We start from the raw sequence: 19562 nt of genomic DNA, 5'->3' as shown, positions 1-19562 counted from the left end.
AACAGAGTGAAGAACACAGGAAAAAAAAAAAAAAAAAGACATTATGATCAACTGTGCAATTCCATTATGATAGTGTTAATAATCGTAAAAACCCAAAGAAAGGTTTTAAAATGAATGCATAACTTATCTGCTCACTTCCATTTCTACTCACTCTGTGTAGTGACCACATATTTCAAAATATAACAGATATTGTAAGCTATAGATTTGATGAATTATTTTTCTGTGATAGTCACATTTCTGGTACAGAGAGATTCAGCCTCCTGTCTCAAAAAATAATAATAAATAAAATAAAATAAAAAAGTAATTATAAAATAAAATAAAATAAAAAAGTAATTATAAAATAAAATAAAATAAAAAGTAATTATATTCTTAAATCTTAAAATCAAGCAAATACCATTTCTGTGTTCTTTCTAACTGACTTAATTTCAAAGGTCTGGAAGATATATACCTTATCAGGAAGGACAGATTTATTTTAGAAAGGAAGAAAAATATTTTTGAAACAATCGTGGGTCTTCAGGGATGAAGACCTTGTATAAAAAATCAAATATCGTGAGATTTCTGAAGTAACTGCTAGAATTGCCAACATTACAATTCCCACTGTCATGGTTACTGACATAAAACATTCTATCAGAGAACAGCAACAGTCCTGTGTGATTCATGCAATCTGCCCGTATGGTATGCATCATGGCTTTAATCAATGTGGATGCAATGCAGATGTACTATCTATGACTATTCGTGCATTGAGGTGAAACATATATTTCTTATGAATATTCACAGTATTCAGAAGACAGTATTTCAATGACTGGGGAAATTTCTAACATTAAATTTTGAATGAACCTTTGGATATTTGATATTTGTCTGTTTCACAGTTTAAGCAGCAGGCAATAGATACAAATCTAAGTCTACCACTCTAAATCTTTACTTTGTGATTTAGCAGAAATAGAACTAACTCAAAGGGGTAGCCATAAAGAGTGGTTTGGTGGGATCTCCTGAGCTTTCCAGTAAAATTACACTTTCCTTTTCTCACCACATAGTCATTGCACAGCTCTAGTTTTATTATGATCTGAGGGCAGAGGTTTGTTACTGGTATTTTAGGGACGTGAGCATTTTTCATAAATGTTTTAGGATTGCTTTCAACTTCCTTTCATGCAAACAAAGGAAGAGAGCCACCATGAATATGTCTGAACATAGTGAGTAACATTTAAATAAATGTTGAGAGAATTTCCTGAAAGAATTAGGGAGCCTGCAGAGCTGTTAGTTTCCTCTTTCTACCTGATTATGTTATATATATTCTAGTGACTCTTTGACATTTTGCTTATGTTACTCATTTATTTTATTGGTTATTTAGTGATAGACGTCATCTGAAACAGTAATCTCTTCCAGTCCGTATGATATCAGATCTCCACCACAGAGTGAGAGAATAAAGAAAAGAAGATAAATTTTAGCCCCTGACCCTGAAAGCTGCAAGATTTTCGTTAGATTCCTATCTTAAGTTCCTTTTTCGTTTTTCCTCACCTGTATTTGAAACTTACTATAGGTCTCCTTTTTTAAACATTTCTTTTATGGCTTCCCTTGAAAAAGTGAGATTTTCCCTTTCGTGTTCATACCCTCCTCCTTAAATCTTTCCTATTTTGTCTGCCTTCCTGTATTTCTTCCATTGGTTTTCTTCTCTTTCATTTTATTCTTGTATTAATACACTGTATTTTTTAAATTTTCTCTGCTGCTGCCGCTATATAAACATTATTAGCACTGTTACCCCTCTTCCCTCCCTCCCCGCCCTTTTTATTTTTTCCATTTTTACTTCCAGTGGTGAGGAATTAATATGATCTCCTCAGTTTGAAGGTGTGGAAATCCTAATTGAATTTATGGAAAGAAAAGGCATTATAGCTGAATGATAACAGTCTTTCAGTCTTGTTTGGCTAACTCACTTATGTCTTTGCTCCTACATTTCTTGGACGGAGGTGTTTTTTTGTTTGTTTGTTTGTTTTGTTTTGAGAGAGAGTGTCTATTGCACCAGTACAAACACTCTTCTTCCATGTTACCCTAAAATATGAATTCATTGAGAGCCAATTTAGTGTCTGAGGCCCACATTGGAGCAGTAGAAATGAAAATATTTATTGGAAAATGAGCTTCTAGACTTAGTGTTTAACTTGAATGTTTGTAGTGATTAGCTTGAATGCTATGTCCAAAGTGAAAATGCTCTAGCATGGAAACTGAGGCTGTGCTGGGCTTTCATATTTTAGGTGATGCGGATGATGCAGCAGAAGCTGTTTCTAGGATGACCTATTGCACATGTCAATTGTGATGATATATTACAGAACCAGGCTGTAAATTCATTTATATTTGCATGTCTGTAATGCTGTAACATTTCTAGAAATAATCTGTCCATTTATTTTACCATTAAATCCCTAAAGTTACCATGAAATCAGGTGGGCTTCTAGTTTTCACTGCTTTTATATTATTTCATATTTATTATGTTATTTTTCATATTGAAATAAAAACTGCCAACATCCTCTCCTTAACAGATTTTTGTAGCACTCCAAATAGTTTCCAGGAAATGAACAGCAGGCTAGTATGGGATATCCTCCTAGGTGTCTTCTCACCTAAGAGCATGCACAGAGAGTACACACAGAATCTTTAAATGTTGTTTTTCACTCTTCTCATTCTTTATAGAATGCCTGAGAAGTCTACCGTATGATTGCATGTATAGCAAATGTAACCCTGTTGACAATGGTGTACAGACCTGTTCAAGGCCATCAATCCCATGAGCTGAAAACTACTACACAAAAACAAACAAACAAAAACCCTACAACAAAAAAAAGCCACCCAGAAAACAAACCATCCAACCAACCAAACACATACAAAACGAAAGAACAAAACCCACAACACCTCCCCCATACACACACATTTGTGGGCATGGTCCTTGGTTTTAAAGGCCCCTGTATGACTGTGTTCATTGTTTCCATCACTTTCCTTGCTGAGAAGCCAAGAAGAAATTTTTGCTCTACCTGTTTTCTTTTCCTAGTATTTTCCTTTCCTTTTCTAGACAATAATGCTCTGCATGAACGAACCTTTAAACACAATACAACAGAATTCTAGCATTTGCTATTACTGTCAGTCAGGACAAGTATGTAAAACAGGAGAAGTAAGTTTCAAAAGAATGTACAATGCATTGTAAAGCACATATTATTTGACCTGAACTTTATGAAAAGACAAAAATATATTCAGAAAAAAATAAATATATATTTTTTCCCTGTAACCACATGGTAGATCCAGGACTTGGATAAAGTAAAACACAGACCAGTGAATCCAAAGTTGATTAAGAAGGGTTAGAAATGATACTCTCAAACCTGGGTTAGGAAGATGTTTTAAAGATACACTTAAAAATAGAAACTTTTCTAAATACCATGGTAACTGAACTCTGTAAAAGCATTTTTCCTGAGTGGCTGGAGGCTGGTATTGGTGGTTTTTTGCTATTGTCGTTGGTGGCTTCAGGTAGGACAAATTCCTAGGTCACATCCCTACTGGCTGAGGGTTATCAGTGAACTCTGGGAAGGAGCCTTTGGACTCCCTAGATCTTTCTAAGACTTAGCAGGGAGTCTTTAGCAGGTGAATAGCACAGGTTTTGTGTCTTGAAAATATAAACAGTTTCTAAATAAATATATCTGTTACCAAATACTACAACATATAAAGATGTTGAGAATTTAATACAAATATTATAGATGTCCATAACATTAGTAGATGTCAGTAGTGATTATTTAGTATAATTGAAGTGCTTCAGTTACGCGCTATGTTCTGTAATGACTTAACAGTTGACTCACTTTTTTTTAGCTATTAGTTACTTATTTGTACTGTGGGATATTTTAGAAATGAAACCTTGTTCTATTATGAACCAGAAAACAGTCACTTCTTGTACCACTTGCATTTGGCACTCAGGATTTTCATTCCTGCCACTATGCTTTCTTAAATTGTATTTTCTAGTCTAAAACAAGTGAATAAATCTAGAAACAAAACAAAAACAGCAAACAAACACACAGAAGTGGTAACAGTTACCTTGGAGCAGGCAACAAATAAAGAGAAGATGTATTTGGAGTGAACTAACTTTCACCCAGAATCATGTCTATCAATGGGAACTGGAACATCAAGAATTCAGGTAGTAAAACTGGTGGTTTATAACAAGGCTTGTCTTTTGTTCTTACAGTGGAGAAAGCTAATACTTTATAAGTATAGATCAGTCTACATCTAGCCAATATTTTTCTTCTTGACAACTTTTCAAGAGTGTTTTCTAATTATTTTCTTCTTAATTTAATAATTGTTTCCAGGTTTACTGAGCTTAGGGCTTTCTTTCATGGTTTCTTTAACTTCCAACACAGACCCAAAATAGTATGTCAACTGCATAGATAGTAAAATTTTTATAATCATGGCAAATTTATTGAAAAACAATGTTGCTATCCTCAGTTGACTTTTTCGTCCTTTAGATTTATCACACATAGCTTAATAACTTAACCTAAAAGCTCAACAAGTGAAACGTAAGTTAATGAAAACATTTATTTTAAAATTATATTTTTTAATATCTGGTCATTTAAGATAATCTGGTCATTCATGTTTTTTTCTAATTGCACTTTTAGAAACCCATCAGATTTTGAACTAAACATTTAGCTATAAAAATTACGGTTTAGAGAGGATGGTAATGGTAGAGATTTAAAAGCTGAAGTACTCAACAGTTTCTGTTTTTCCGTCTATTTTCTTGGACTCCTAAAATGACTGATACTGATCACCAATAAGGTAAGTATTATTTTTCTTTAAGAATATTTTGTGTTGACAATGGAAGTTCAAATCAAGGTATGTCCCAAAGGAGCTAATTTCCTTTAAAAGGAGAGAAGAGGTTCCCAATCAGAGATATGATCAGAAAATGGGTGTTCAGTTATTTTTGGAAGATTTTATACAAGGTAAATTGTCTTTTGTCAACTAATAAATTAGCTGTTTTCATGTTAGCATTATCCAGGTGTTGAAGGGCTATTAGTTAATATAACTTAGACATTTTATGTATTCAGATAAACTGTCTCACGTTACTGGATCCCTGGAATAATGTTTTACACAACTGTGAGCTTTTCACCTGCTGATCTCAAAGTACTTTTCAAATACACACTCCAGCATCCATGCTGAGCTTCAATACATGCTTCTTTACAGCTGGAAAAACTCTGCAATTCTGAGCTGTGAGCAAAGCTCCAATTTAAGATGTAATACAGCTTGAACTTTAATTACTGACATTCATCTCTCCTGCACTTTTTGGAGACCACAAAGCCCCCATGGATGCTCATGGCAAGATGGCTGAAGGAACCTTCACCTTCTGTGAAGTCTCTAAGGAAGGCGATTTCACCACATCCCACAGAACACAAACACTGCTCAATTCATAAGGGGCTGCTAGACTCACCTGAAGGTGAAATAAAGCTCTGTCCACCATCACTGAACGTACTTAAGGAGCATTCTGCATCTGCCACAGGGCTGAATAATTACATGTTCTTTCTCTTGTCTACCACGGCACTCTGAGAGGAACCTTTTCTTGAGACTCCCTTTGGGAGGCTGAGACTTTAAATTGAACTGTCAACTCTTCCTAGGGCTTTCACAAGGCATGTTTGCCTGGGCAGATGACTTCATGTCTTTCCTATATTTGGTATTTTGATACATGAAGAGCTGCCTCTGACCAGCTATATCAGCCACTCTGCAGTGCATGCTAATAAGGAAGATTACTATCTCTACAAAAAGCACAGCTGTAGCGTAGTAATGCCTTTATTGAAGCATGATCAAAAAGTGAACCTATGGTTCTCTTTTGGCAACAGGAGGAAAATTCAGAAAAGGCAGGGCTTTCATAAAAATGCCACAGTGGTCTTCTTTGATGAGATCCTTGAGCCTGTTGCACAAAGGTAATAAATCTTATATGAGGTAGGCACACTGGGCCTTGTTCTCAATATGTCAGTAACTGCACCTCTGAGAGAATTCTTCTTTGGGGTGTGAGAAGACAGTGTTCTCTTTCCTGCTAGTTCAGCTTTTGGCTCGAAGGCAAAATAAATTAATTTGAAGGTATGTGTTTAGGAAGATGTGACTAAAGCTTAAAAGTACAAGAATGCAAAAATTCAGCTGACACTAGTGTAACTAGACCACCAGGCTTTTTTTTTTCACTGTTTTTATAAAATTTAGTTGTATTTTTTTTAATATTCCCATCGAGTACTCTTGGGACATGGAAACTAGGCAAAAAAAACAAAAAAAATAAGTAACAATAAAAGGGCCAAACCTCACCTCCAGGCCCTCCTGGATGTTATAGTTCTGTTGTTTTTAATTTTCCACATAAGTCTGTGTCAGGTAGTAGACTCTTCCTTACACAGCAAGAATTTACAAATAGTAAATGCCCCTTCAGGCACAAAATGAAGCATGCAGAAGAAGAAGAGAAATCTCCGTAAGCAGCCCAAGTCAGGTCCCCCAGCTTCCTTGTTATAACCTGCCCCCTGCACCCAGCTGTAAGGAGGCCTCCTTCCATGCCACAGAGTAGAAGACAGGATCTAGATTACAGCTTTCCTTTGTGGACAAGGATTTAATTTAGTAAATTCTTAATATATCCTTGGGAGGAGTCTTGTTATTGCCTGAAGCTTTTCTTCAATTAGTGCCCATGGGACTACATGAATCAATTTGATAATTCTGGGCGAGGGAGGTAGCTAATTTGATTGGGTAGGAAACGCCTGGAACTGCAAGGGAAAGGCACATCAGGAGCAGTGGTTTGCAGGGAGTTACAACTCTCATTGCTGGTGTTAAGGCTCCAGCATACACGTTGTCTCCCTGATCACTGTGCCCTGTGCCCTTCATCTGACAGCCAAGGAGCATACTTGGTCAACTTGGCAGAACCTCCACTGCTCCCAAAGAAATTTTGAGCTCTTAGAGTCAGCTTCTGGCTTTCCTCAAGTCTTTGGGTAAATCTGACCTCAACAGAGCCTGAGTCACACAGAAACAGACTTAAGGCAGGAGGAGTGCAGAACAGAGGCACACTCAGCTGTCCTGTCCCCACTCTCAGGGGTGTCCATTGGACCTGTGTCCTGGTGAGCCTCCCATCTGGGCCAGGCCCAGAAGTGGCTGCCATAGCTACACGTGACAGGGATAGAGAAAACTTCGTGCCAAGGCTGGATAATGCTGAATGGTTATAACTTCCCTGAGCTCTGCCAGGGAAATATTACTTATTTTGCTGGACTGCATTTCTGAACCCCAGGGAGATCTCACTTCTGTTGTGCCCAGGGGCTGGATGTTATCAGCCCAGCTGCTTCAAAAGCACTGGCTTCTCATTCCATATCTGCACTATGGGGGCTTAAACCAAGCTGAAAATGTATTTCTTATCATCTCTCTCAAAATTATATGGAAAACATAGACCTGGGGCTTTAATCACTTTATTTCTGAGTCTCCTTGACATTATGGGACTTTATTAACCCAGAAGCAATTGCAGGCAGTGGACTGTAGTGAACCCCCTTGGAAACCACATGAATATGAAGGGGAACTGAATGAATGTGGGAGCAAGTATAGCAACAAAGGGTTCCTGTGTGAGTATCTCTACTTTTTAACTGAGTGAAAGCTCCTTACATTCTGCAGAATTGAAACAGACTGGGGAAAAGTTCCTAAAATAACTTAAATTCCAACAGCATTATCCAGCGTAACAATGATAAAACCTAAGGTCTTCATGGTATGCGGGGCAACCTCCTCCCCACTCCCTGTTTGCTACTATCTGGTATCTAAACAGTGAAAAAGAAAAATCTTGCAACAGGGCCAGTACCGTGAAAGTTTTATGAATGCATGAGTAGGTTAGTCTGTGCTCATTTGTGCAACTTGGCTTGCATTGTTCACTGGGTCCTTGCCAAACATATCTGTTGCATAATTATGTGGCTTGCTTTAAAAAAATCACAGAAGTTTCTAGGGATGTAACTAATGTTTCCCCCTCGTTTCTGTACTTATACAACACCCACCACAGTGAGACCCAAGCCTTTTTTGTTAGAATTGTGCCATGACCTACAGTAATTATCAAAGGTAATGTTATAACATAGGAAAATAGAAACACCAGAAATACATTCAAACATCTGAGAGAAGACTCAAAAAAAATAATCTATAAAATTATGACAAGATATTCGTTTGTTCACTGAATAAACTGTCTAATTTCCTAGTGAGGAAATACAAAAACAAACAGAAATATATATATATTTTTTTTTTTTTGAAATGACTGACTAAAACTGGCATAAACCAGAAGCAGTTACACTGAAGTCAACTTCATTACTTGTGATTTCTGCATGGTAAAGTCAGAACACAGTGACGGCAGGCATGGCTTCATATCCTGCTGGCCTGATGATATAGACAAGCCCTTGTACTTGTGGGAGTATGGGGATTTTGTAAGAAAAGTTCTCACAGCTTGAACAGTGTCTAGGACAGATATTTAATTAGGAACTCCAAAATGTGTTCATTGTTTTGGAGTGTTTCCAAGTTCTTTCCTCCAAAGAGCTGGTTCTATGGTTGATTGTTCCATGATTCAGTGTTGGTTGTTCCATGCTCATGTAATCCTATGGAAATAGGATGATTTTTATGTTGAAGTATTTGTCAGTATGATTAAGGGTGTTGGAGTCTGAACCATGCAATTTAAGACCTTTTAAAATGTTTCCATACCCACATCTAACCTCACTGAATTTATTTAATACAGTTTTGAAGGAATAGCCTTGAAAAGTGATTTTCCCTGCAACAGAAATCTGTGGTGTTTCAAAGAACAAATGAAATGTGCATACATAAAATATACATAAAAGATCAAACATATTTTGTGGTCATGACTGGACCCTTTGGACACACTCCAGGGCTTACCTAGGTCAGAGCACTGCACCACGCGGAGATGGCACTGGCAGCGGAAGGGGCACACTGGCCCAAATCCAGATATGACAGGATCATCTGTTGGAGCCATATCAGCCGACCCCTCATCCTCCAGCATAAAGTCAAAGAGGCCCATCTGGTGGAATGGCTTGGCCAAGCATACTGGCAGCAGTAGGATGAAGAGGAGAGCCAGCTTCATGGCTTAGTTCATCGACTCCAGGCAGAACCTAGGATCCAAAGCAGGGAATTTAAAACAGAAGTAGCAATTTTTCCATAGCTGCACAGTTCCTGCTGAAGGAGGTCCAGCATATCCACCAGTTGCATAACTGTTCCTTTCAATAAATGAAATCTGAATTTTGAAAATAAGACAGTTATGCGATAGGAGTCTGGTAACTACTTGCCAATAGCCTATTTTTACAGAGAGATTTAAAGGCAACTCTAAACACATCTGCTTGCACATTTAGAGTAATATTTATTAGGAACAGGCAGCACTGTCAACTTTGTTATGCAAAACAGTCAACACAATAACCCACATTTTCCATGTGTCTGTTTTCTGCCAACGTAACAGTCTATTTGATTTCATTAGCATTTGTTTCATAGCAATGGGTTTGTTCCCTGGGGATGAACCTCAGGTTCCCAAACTCACTGTAATGCAGTATGTCATGTCTTGAGAAACCTTTTTTTTTTTTTTTTAAAGTGCCAGCTTGCTGTGTGTTTTAAATTATAGTAAAGCTGACTGAGAAAAAGATCTAGTGATGGGGTGGAGAGAGAGGGGGGTAAAATCTTTAGCTATTTAAGTAAGCTATACTTCATTCTCAGTTTAAACAGCACAATAAAATGGAATACAATGTTGTGTTATATTAGATATTCTTGGCTTTCTTTCCAGACTTTTGGCTAGGGGATTTTACATTATAACAATGCACCCTGAAAATCCTCTGCTTTGTAATGTGTAAGCATTTGAACTGATGCTTGCAGTGTTGTCAGCATACTTTCTAACTGGACTTCAGGGCCTCATCCTGCAGTCTTTCATGCTCAGAAGCAACTTTACAGAATTATGAATTACTACTGATTGCTACACTGCCAGATAAGCAAAACTGCTTTAATATGTGTTTTCAGGACTTCGGCCTAAATGCATTTCTACACACTGTACATTGTGCTACCTATGTTGTTGTCACTAAGAAAAAATTATGAAACAGCTGTTTCTATGTTTTGTGTCAGGTCTGTAGAGATCAGCTAATCTTCTGAAAATTACTTTCTTTTACTATTTACTTTACATAAGGAAGCTTATGTTTTGTAACCTTTCATAGGTTTAAAAACAACACAAATACACAAAAAGAAAATTGCCTTCAAGTCATCAAATGATAGAAAGGCAAACTTGTATTTTATTTAGGAAACTTAACATATTCCTGAATACAGATACTGATCTATGTAAGGAAAGCAAAAATATTCAATGGCTTCTTCAAGTCAATAATTAGATCATTGAAATTTGCTGACGAAATGCCTTGTCTGTGTGCTAGTTGGGATTTATATTATCTAGAAGTTATCCAACAGTTAGGGGTGTGCTATATCATTTCCCAACTCCATATTGACTAATGAAGATTGAAAAAAAAAATGGGAGGGAGGAAAAGGAGAATTAATGTCTCCCTCTCTCTATTGACATAAGGAGCCTACTAGGTGGGACTAGATGACAAACATGGACAGCTGATATTAGGTGAGCATTGCATACTGAGGCCTCTCTAGAATACCACATCCAGGTACTCTAACAGAAATAGTCAGTATGAAAAAAAAAAAAAAAAAGTAAAAATATAAAAATCACAGGCCAGGAATTAGATACAATCTGTATTGTGCCTGAGTTCACTTTCCTTTACAATTTTTTACCTACAGATGTCAAAAATGCAGTCCTGCAGAAACCTCTGAGGTTCAGTCTTAAGAGGATGATAAGGTTACCTTATCAACTATGATAATGTTTTAAAATCAGTTTATAGTTCTGTCATCTACCTGACAGGAAAACAAGTGTCTAACATCTTCAGATGTCCCAAAGACTTCAAAGTGAGTTCAGGTGGAGAAAAACATTGTTTCTGTTATCTCTATAAGAAACATAGTTGGTTTCTTAGTTAGATCTGAAAGTATTTTCTATTCTTGGAGTAGACCTTCATATTACCCACTATATGCACTGAGGAACTTGGCAGACCCTAACATCAGCTAGAGAGTCAAAGCCTTTTAGCCCATCCTGGTAGCAAAGCCCCATGCCATACAAACTCGTGTCATGTAGCTGGGACAGGCTGTGTTCCTGGGTGGAGCATCCTCCTGCACTCCCTCCTACTCTGGCCCCTGCTGACTTCAGGGTGGTGTCCCATGCCCAGCCTATACCCCTATAGTTCAGTATCGATGGGCAAGCAAGGATGTCACAACAATGTCATGTTAATACATTGTGGTAAGTTATGGTTTAACTTCATGCAAGATTTGGCATACTTATTATTATGTACAGATGATTATAGAATAACAATGCAACTTATTAATAGTTTGAAATGAGAATGCAAACCTGCTAAATCATCACTATTCATTTTAATAAGCTGCTCTGTGAAAATTATCAATAAAATGCTACCTGAGTACAGAGTATTTTTCAAAATGCTTATTAACATCAACAAACATTGGGAAAGATGTGCACCATCCCCGGCATGGCACTGTCAGTCAGTAATTAAAAAAAAATAAAAATAAATCTCAGCTCTTTCTTGCATATTATTATATTTTTTAAAAACTGTTGCTATTTCTTTCAGTGTCACTGCCTAAGCACCATCCTCCCCCAACCCCCACCCCCTTCCCAAGAATGCACAATCAGGATCTTACCCTGGAGTTAAATTACTAACACCCTCCCCTCACAAGGGGGAGAGGGGGAGGGAGGAGGGAAGAGGAAAAAAAAAAAAAAAAAAAAAAAAGAAAAAAGCACTGGCACTCTGGAAGTGTCTTCACACTTTAGTACTTGATCATATTAATATTGATGAACTTCACTTATCTCAGTGAAAACCTGTAGCAGGCCTTTTCCTTTGGTCCCTGTTTTGCCAAAACTATAACAAATTCAGAAAGAATTGTGTATAAAGGAGGACTGTAAGGCAACAAAGGATATCAAGGATCTAATCTGATCACAGCAGAGAAAATACCAAACACAATTACATATTAATCAAGAATTAAAAATAGATACGTGTATGCATATATTTATGTATTTTCCTACTGCAGGCACACATATCTGTTCACATTGTTTGCATGTGTAAATGAACATAAACAGATACAAAATATATACAAAAATGTACTAGTAAGAAATGTTTACATTTCATTTATAAAAAAAATAAGGAAGGAAAATAAACTCTGAATTCTTAAAGGTCTGTGACACAATATTTATGTCTGCAGGACAGAACTGTTTAAATTTGCTTTAATTATGTGTTTACAATGAGTAAGACTTTTCCACAAACAGAGGAAACTATAGCATAGACTTGGCCACATTTCAGTTCAAAATAGCACTGGAAATATGCTTCATCAGTTCACGTCACCACGGTATTGGTGGTCTTCTTGTCAGTTTGCCTTAATATTATATTTTAAATATTAATTCTTCCACCATCATACATCTCTCAAAATGCCACAAATGGCAAGTTAAACAATACATTCAGTTTCAAAGAAATCTCCTTCATTATGTTTTTTGTTTTTTTTAAAGTCTAGATTTGGGAAAAAAATGTTGGGAGTCTAAAAGAGACTAAAATTCTTTTAACAGGGATTTCAACTCCAGGAATTTTCTTTTCTACTATTTCATTCACAGGCAGCTTCTTTAAATATATCCTTCATTTGTACACTGTAACATAATACTTTCTAACATTACAAAGACATACACCGATCCTGTTTAACTATCTACTACACATCTTTTTCTCTCAAATCAAAAATTACACTCATTAAAGTTTGGAATACATATGAAGAAATCTGAATAAAAAATATATATATCTCAGAGTGCCATTTAAACAAGAAATACAAGAACTCAACACTTTTTTTTTTCTTTTTTTTACACTCGCTACATCACAGATTCTAAACACTGAATTGCAAACAGAGAATATACTACTGCAAAAGTTTACAGTACGGAAAAAGAAAGGACTATAGCAGTGCTTATACAAATCAAAACAAGAGACAGAACAGTCAAATAAACAGTAGGAAATGTGCACAGTCCTTAAGAATGCATTTTCATGTTTTCAAGAAACAAAAGTGCTGGGTACAGCATTTAACATTGCTAAACATTTAGTAGGATTTTTCCTTGCTTCTGTTAAAATTCAACTACTTGCCGTAGACTTGCCTGAAGTTTTATTAGTGCAACATAGTTCAGAAGAATTACTGAAAACCATACCTTTTAATCCAGGGATTTGCAACAGGAGCTCTCAAAGCTGAGATGTAATTAAACTAAATATTCAACCCAGGCAAAAGGCTTTGCAGGTGTGGAAAGGAGGAGGGGGTAAGTTCAGCTCAGCGACTGTCACTTGGTGGAAAACCCTCCTGCTTCTATTCCATAGCACAGTTAAAAAATAAGGTTTCTCTCAATGAACACAATCCAGGCTGACACCCACATTAGATCATATGGTAATGATATGTCTCCTGTATTGTAGCCAGAAACTTTATCAGCTCTTTTGCTTTCTTTTCCTTCCTTTTTTTTTTTTTCCATTTGCTTTATTCCTTTTTCATCTGTTTAGGTTCCCAAACTGCCTGAACACTATAAGACAGATGTGTAGCTGTAAATCATCTCACTTATTTTATTTCAGTCTCTAAAACATATATTTAGTGAAGTTTTCTTGGTTTTAACTGTTTTTTTTTTTTCTTTTTTCTTTTTTTTTTTTTTTTTCTGACTCATTGCTGAGAAAGTTTGGCTGTTCCTCTTGTTTATAATACTTGTAATTCAAGGAAAGGATATAAAATTTATCCTAGAGCTAGCCAAAGTGGAGATTAACATCAGAAAAAAGGGGTAGCTTTAGGTAAAACTATTTATACAGATATCAACCTGCCTCTGCTTATGCTATAATCATTGTGTAAAGCAAGTAGTATATAGTGTAATATACTACTATTATCCTGTTTAATAATAGGCTTTTACGTATTTCTTCATACTACAGCATGTTTTTGATATATATGAAAATCATGTTTTCATTAGTTGAATTATTGTAGCATTTGTGGTTAAAACTGTTTTATATAAACTTTGCTTTTTTTTTTACTGTTTTTTTTTACCAGAACAACAAAGGAAAGGAGAAATTAGATTCAACTCTTTTTTTTTTTTTATAATATACAGTAGGTTTTTTTGAAACATGAAGCAATGTCTTTTACTAATTGTTCAGATTTATATTTTAATTAATTTCTCTTTTGATGCAAATTTCAATAGAATCTAAAATGCAATTTCTCTGTTCCTGCACAATTTAAAAAAATCTAGAAACCAGAAAGGACAATAAATACAATAATTATTATTTAGTTAGTTATCCAAACACATTGTGAACATGTGTAGCTTCCTTGTGCTGTTAACTGTCCCGTCTAAATACTGGAGGCTTATGTCTCTATGTTTTGACTTGTATCCTTTTATTTCTACCCCTAGGCTAGGACCAGGTGCAAATCTGAAATTAAAGCCTGTAAAATGTGAAAGTATGTTTAAAAGAAGTCAGATTTTTTAGAAACACAGTAAAATCTTGAAATTTTAGCTATTCTTTTAATTTGATTTTAAGATGAGCCAAGAAAACAGCTCTTAAAATTTTTCTTTGGTGGAAGAAAACATGGTGGAATAATTGACTGTTAGTTTTGGTCGGTGTAGCACAAAGATGTAATCAGAGACCTTATATTACAGCTTCTTTATATATTTAATTCTAAAAGTAAGGAATATTTATTCCTTCCCTGTCCTCAAGCCTTCCTCTGCCTTCTTTCTCCGCCTCACCAATGGATTCAAGACTGCTAATGATTTTTGTTGCGACTTTTTTTTCTACATACGATTAGTAGTGTTCCAAGATTTCATGCTTACAACAAAGCCTTATCTTTGTCCAGAAGTGTCTCCATGAGGCTTGCTGAAATCTTGGCTGCATCTTAGTAATGTCAGTTATTTGAACCTTGGTCACCAGCTGCATCTGGTTGTTTAAAAATACATTTCAAAGCAAGATTTTGATGAGGAACAGGTCAGGATAAACTTGTTGTCAATTTGTTTCATAAAATCCATTTATATTTCCCAGCAAAACTGTAATATATTTGTTCTGATATCTGGTATGGGGTTGAAAGGTGTTACAAGTTAATAACTTAGTCATCTCTTTGAAGGCACGGAAGAAGATGGAGAGCCACCTCTCTTTCTTTTCTGTCTTTGGCAAGAGGTATAGTTGAACAAAAATATAAAGATCAAGGTGAGAACAGGTGGAGCACTTGGTGCACATCTTCATCAACTGGAGGATTTTCTTTCTTTTTCTGTAATGAAGTCCATCCCAAGAACCTCAGAAGGGTACAGATGTCACATCCTTTAGGAATTATGAAAAACCCTAATTCTGACTGTTGATACCCAGAAGTAGAGCAGGTATGTTTTATGTGTCCAACCCCTCCTGAAATGCAAAGTGGAGTACCTGGGGGACTGAGCAACTAAGGTGGTGGGGACTTATGAGACCGAATATCAGTACAGTACCCTATAAAGTGTTAATGCACACTATTTTCTAGGTATTTTGTGTGCTTATAAGGGGATGTGGGATCCTTTCTGACACAATTATTCTTTTATTCCCTTTCTTTGCATTCTGCTACGTCACTCGGAAGAAAAATGACATTGAAACAAACAAACAGTACAAAACAATATTAAGTCAGTATGTTATTTAAAGGAACATGACTATATACAGGGCGTAGCATCTATAAGCTCTTCTTGTCCGTCTGACCTACTTTGACAACCGCTTAGTCAACATTAAAAAAAAAAAATTAGAAAAATTGGTTTCTATAAAATCTTAGTCCGATTTAACCAACCTATAGGGCTACATGCTGCTCCAAATACCTATTCCCAGAAAGTTACAGGCAACTGCATATTAATGATATTTATATAACAGTATTTTTATTAAATTTTGATGGATAGCATCTGCTTTGTTTGCTCATGGCTTATTTTGTGGACCTTTCATAGGTCAGTGACAGGAGATAGGAGAGCAAGCCAGACTGTCTGCTGTTGATGACTATGCCCAGGTCCAGTGGAAGTCTCTGCTGGAAGGGGGTGAGCAGCTGCCCGGTGAGGAGCAGAAGTACCCTGGGGGAATAGCTCCTGGAGCGTGGGGCTGGCCTGGAAGATAGACGTGTCCTGCAAGCATCAGGAGCTGTCAGTACAGGTTGCACGCCTCCTCAGAAGAAGAGGGAGCCGACACAATTGGCTCTCAAAGAGTGGAGGAAAAAAAAAATAAAATAAAAAAAAATTAGGGAGCCTGGGAAAGAAGAGTAGCATTTATTGCAATCCAGAAAGTTACTGGAATGAAAGCAAAGAAGGACAGGATCTGCCCTTCAGGGACATGGTAGCTCAGAGATTCAGGTTCTTCCTCATTCTAAGTTTCCTCTCCTGAAAAAGGCATTTTCCTTGGGCTGCCTTCTAATAGATGCCAGCTTTGATGATCAGCACCTGGTTAGAGTTGTTGTGGTTGCTGTGGTAAGGAAGTGGGGCAGGCAAATCTGCTTCAAAGTCCTCATGAAACAGCTAGTCAAGTGCCTGTCCCCAGCAGGGGATGGGATGAAACAGGATCTCTTGTTTGGCTGCCTCTTAGGGGCTCTTGCCACCTCTCCTATGTCTCACGCCTGGGCTTTACTAGCTCCCTAGCATGTCATCCACTGTTCTCTGTAATATACTACTGGCTGTCTCTTCTCTTTTCTGTTCAGTGCATAATTTCTTCCAAGCACCCATAGAAAGATGTTCTTTACCATAGCAATGTACTTCTTCTACTAAAAATGCAAGTAAATATTGACTCAAGCTTAATAAACATTGATCCAGGTAAATATTGACCCAGGCACAGCCTGGGAAAGTAGTTAGAGAGACAGAACTGCCATTTCTGAGTATTTTGAATACCTATTTTCCTTCAGTGTTCTCTGACCTCATAAATGATAGTCATGTACTTCTTTATATTTCTACAAATCAAAAAGACCAAAATATCAGACTTTGGACAAGTACTACCCCCGTACAAGAAAAGATGGGTCTCCGGGAAAGAGTCCAGCAGAGGGCCACAAAGATGATACGGGGCCTAGAGCATCTCCCCTGTGAGGAAAGGCTGAGGGACCTGGGTCTGTTCAGCCTTGAGAAAAGAAGACTGCGAGGGGATCTTTTTAATGTTTATAAATACCTTAAGTGTGGAAGACAGAGGGATTTGGCCAACATCTCTTCAGTGGTTTGTGGGGACAGGACAAGGGGCAACGGCCAAAAAATGGATCACAGGAAGTTCCACACCAACATGTGAAAGAACTTCATGGTAAGGATGATGGAGCACTGGAACAGGCTGCCCAGGGAGGTTGTGGAGTCTCCTTCTCTGCAGATATTGAAGACCTGTCTGGATGCCTACCTGGGTAACCTTCTCTAGGGAACCTGCTTTGGCAGGGGAGTTGGACTCGATCTCTTGAGGTCCCTTCCAACCCCTACAATTCTGTGATTCTGTGATACTATCAGTAACGTTATTTTTTCTGTACCAGTGAAAATACCTCCTGTACAACTGTTTGAACAAAAAGCAACTAAATTTCAAAATAGAAATCCTTCTTTTTGGAGGAAGTCTCTTCTGTCAGTCTGTTTTCTTTTCTCTCCCTTTCCCACTCACAAGATCATGTACTGTGTAAACCACCTCTCTTTGTCATCTCTCTGGTTTTCTGAATGGAGACTATGGAGTTTGCAGCTCTCTTAATGAAACAAACTCAAATTGCCTACAATTGAAGTATTTAACACGTGATCATGTCCTTTACCTTGGTCTCTTTTCTACGGAAAGTGTAATTTGTTCCTGTTTTTCCTGACACTGTTTTTCCTTTCCTCTGGTCTGTCTATTCTCTCTTGAATCAAATTGTTCTGTTTAAGTACATCCAAAAGATGCAGCAGCTAACTCATACCAATATAGCTTTACTACTTGCTGTGATTTCCAGTGTTCTGAATTTAACTTTAATCCTTGAGGACAAAGCCTGTCCTAACTCTTCCTTACAATTCTGTGGTGTAGATGCACATTTTGTGATCACTCTTAACCTGTTTTCCTCAAAAACACAGTGAACATATAAAATCAGATTTGTACCCGTACTCCGAGCTGCTATCCATTCTAGGAGCAAAGAATGAGAGGAAAGTAAAAGTGATCATGGGACCAAAGACCCTAGAATCTCCAATTAGTGTGACTAATTAATAATAAAGAAAACATATGCAAAACCTTTTCTTATTGTACACACTGATATGCTTTTGTAATGATACTGAGGTACCCCATTTACTTTTTTTCAGTGATAGACAACATCACATTTTTTTCCTGCCTGACTTCTGTGTGAGTGTTAAGTCTTCCACCCTCCAAAAAATCCCTTACATGAAGAAAATAAAGTGCAAGTGTATCCCCCTCACCAAAGGGCCCAGGAAGATACAACTCCCTATGGGAATAAACCTCACTGTAGGAGTGAAGGCCACAAATGACGGAGTGATGACTCGAGAAGAGAGATGACTAGCTTAGGTAAGAGAAGAAGAAATTTAAAGTGCACTGTTTCATCAGATTTTGACTTTTTATTTTTCAGTATCCTGAGTTGAAGTCCAACAATTTTCAAGGTTCTAATGAAAAATCCAAACCTTTATTCTCATTTCGATGGACCTTAGATCATGCTCTGGACAACTTTCATCATCCCATCTGGATTACACAATGCCCTAGAAAAGGATGACAATAATTCATGCAATTGTTGGAACTATATGCCTTGCGTGTCCTTTGTTAGTCAGGGGTTATGAACCAGCATTCAAAATGAGACACATCCTGTGCAGCTCTGAACAGCCTATTCCCAGATTATGAAAAACATATGAATGGCCAGGTCATCCTTGTTTTCCAATTTAGTCATCACAGAGAGCAAACTGCTTTAGAGGAAGCTAGTGACTGTATTACTGAGGAAAGTCCTGAAATAAGGAGTGTAATAACAAAAGGAGGACATCTATAGTAGCATTTGTGTTTGTGTCTCTCTATATTAAAATGGTAATTTTTTAAATGTTGGAAATCTGCTGAGGAAATAATTTATAACTTCAACTAAACATATAAAATAGTGACTTTGAAGATATAAGCAATGACATCATAAGTTACTGTTTTTGTTTGGATTGTATTACCACACTACAGAAGACTGTTGAGAATCTCAAGGTGGATGGTGATGAGTTAGTTATGAAGGAGCCAACTCTGTCTAAACAGAGTATATCACATGGGGTTCTAATGAAAAAGATGTGTACTTCATAATTATTGAACCTTTCAAGTAATTGACTGCATCTGAGAAAATTTGAAAACATAATAAGGAAAAATAATGACATGGGAGCAGAGTTCAGATAACACAGTTGATATCTAGCATTCAAGTGGAAGAAGTGATTGTGAGAATATTCTGTTTTACACAAATTTTATCTGTTTTTTAAGACACAGAAAGTAAGAATACAAGTATCTTCAAGAAAAGCAAAATGGAAATTGATACAAAAGGAAAATTTTAATTGT

The 19562-nt window shown here is 36.9% G+C and overlaps 1 protein-coding gene across 1 annotated transcript in view; it reads right to left on the bottom strand.

Annotated features, from left to right (window-relative positions):
• The window catches only part of DCN (decorin), a 38525-nt gene extending 24847 nt beyond the window's left edge, over positions 1 to 13678 (bottom strand). Inside the window, exons 1-2 of the mRNA XM_080593229.1 lie at positions 13265 to 13678; positions 8878 to 9110 (exon numbers count right to left, since the gene is read on the bottom strand). Of these exons, the coding sequence (XP_080449355.1) occupies positions 8878 to 9082 (205 nt within the window). The 5' untranslated portion in view covers positions 9083 to 9110; positions 13265 to 13678. The remainder of the gene's footprint in view (positions 1 to 8877; positions 9111 to 13264) is intronic.
• Positions 13679 to 19562: the final 5884 nt, after the last annotated feature.

This window comes from Anser brachyrhynchus (assembly GCF_964034855.1).
Source record: "Anser brachyrhynchus genome assembly, chromosome: 1".
Lineage (NCBI taxonomy): Eukaryota > Metazoa > Chordata > Aves > Anseriformes > Anatidae > Anser > Anser brachyrhynchus.
Note: the sequence above shows the minus strand (reverse complement) of the source record. Positions and strands in the feature narration are given on the sequence as shown.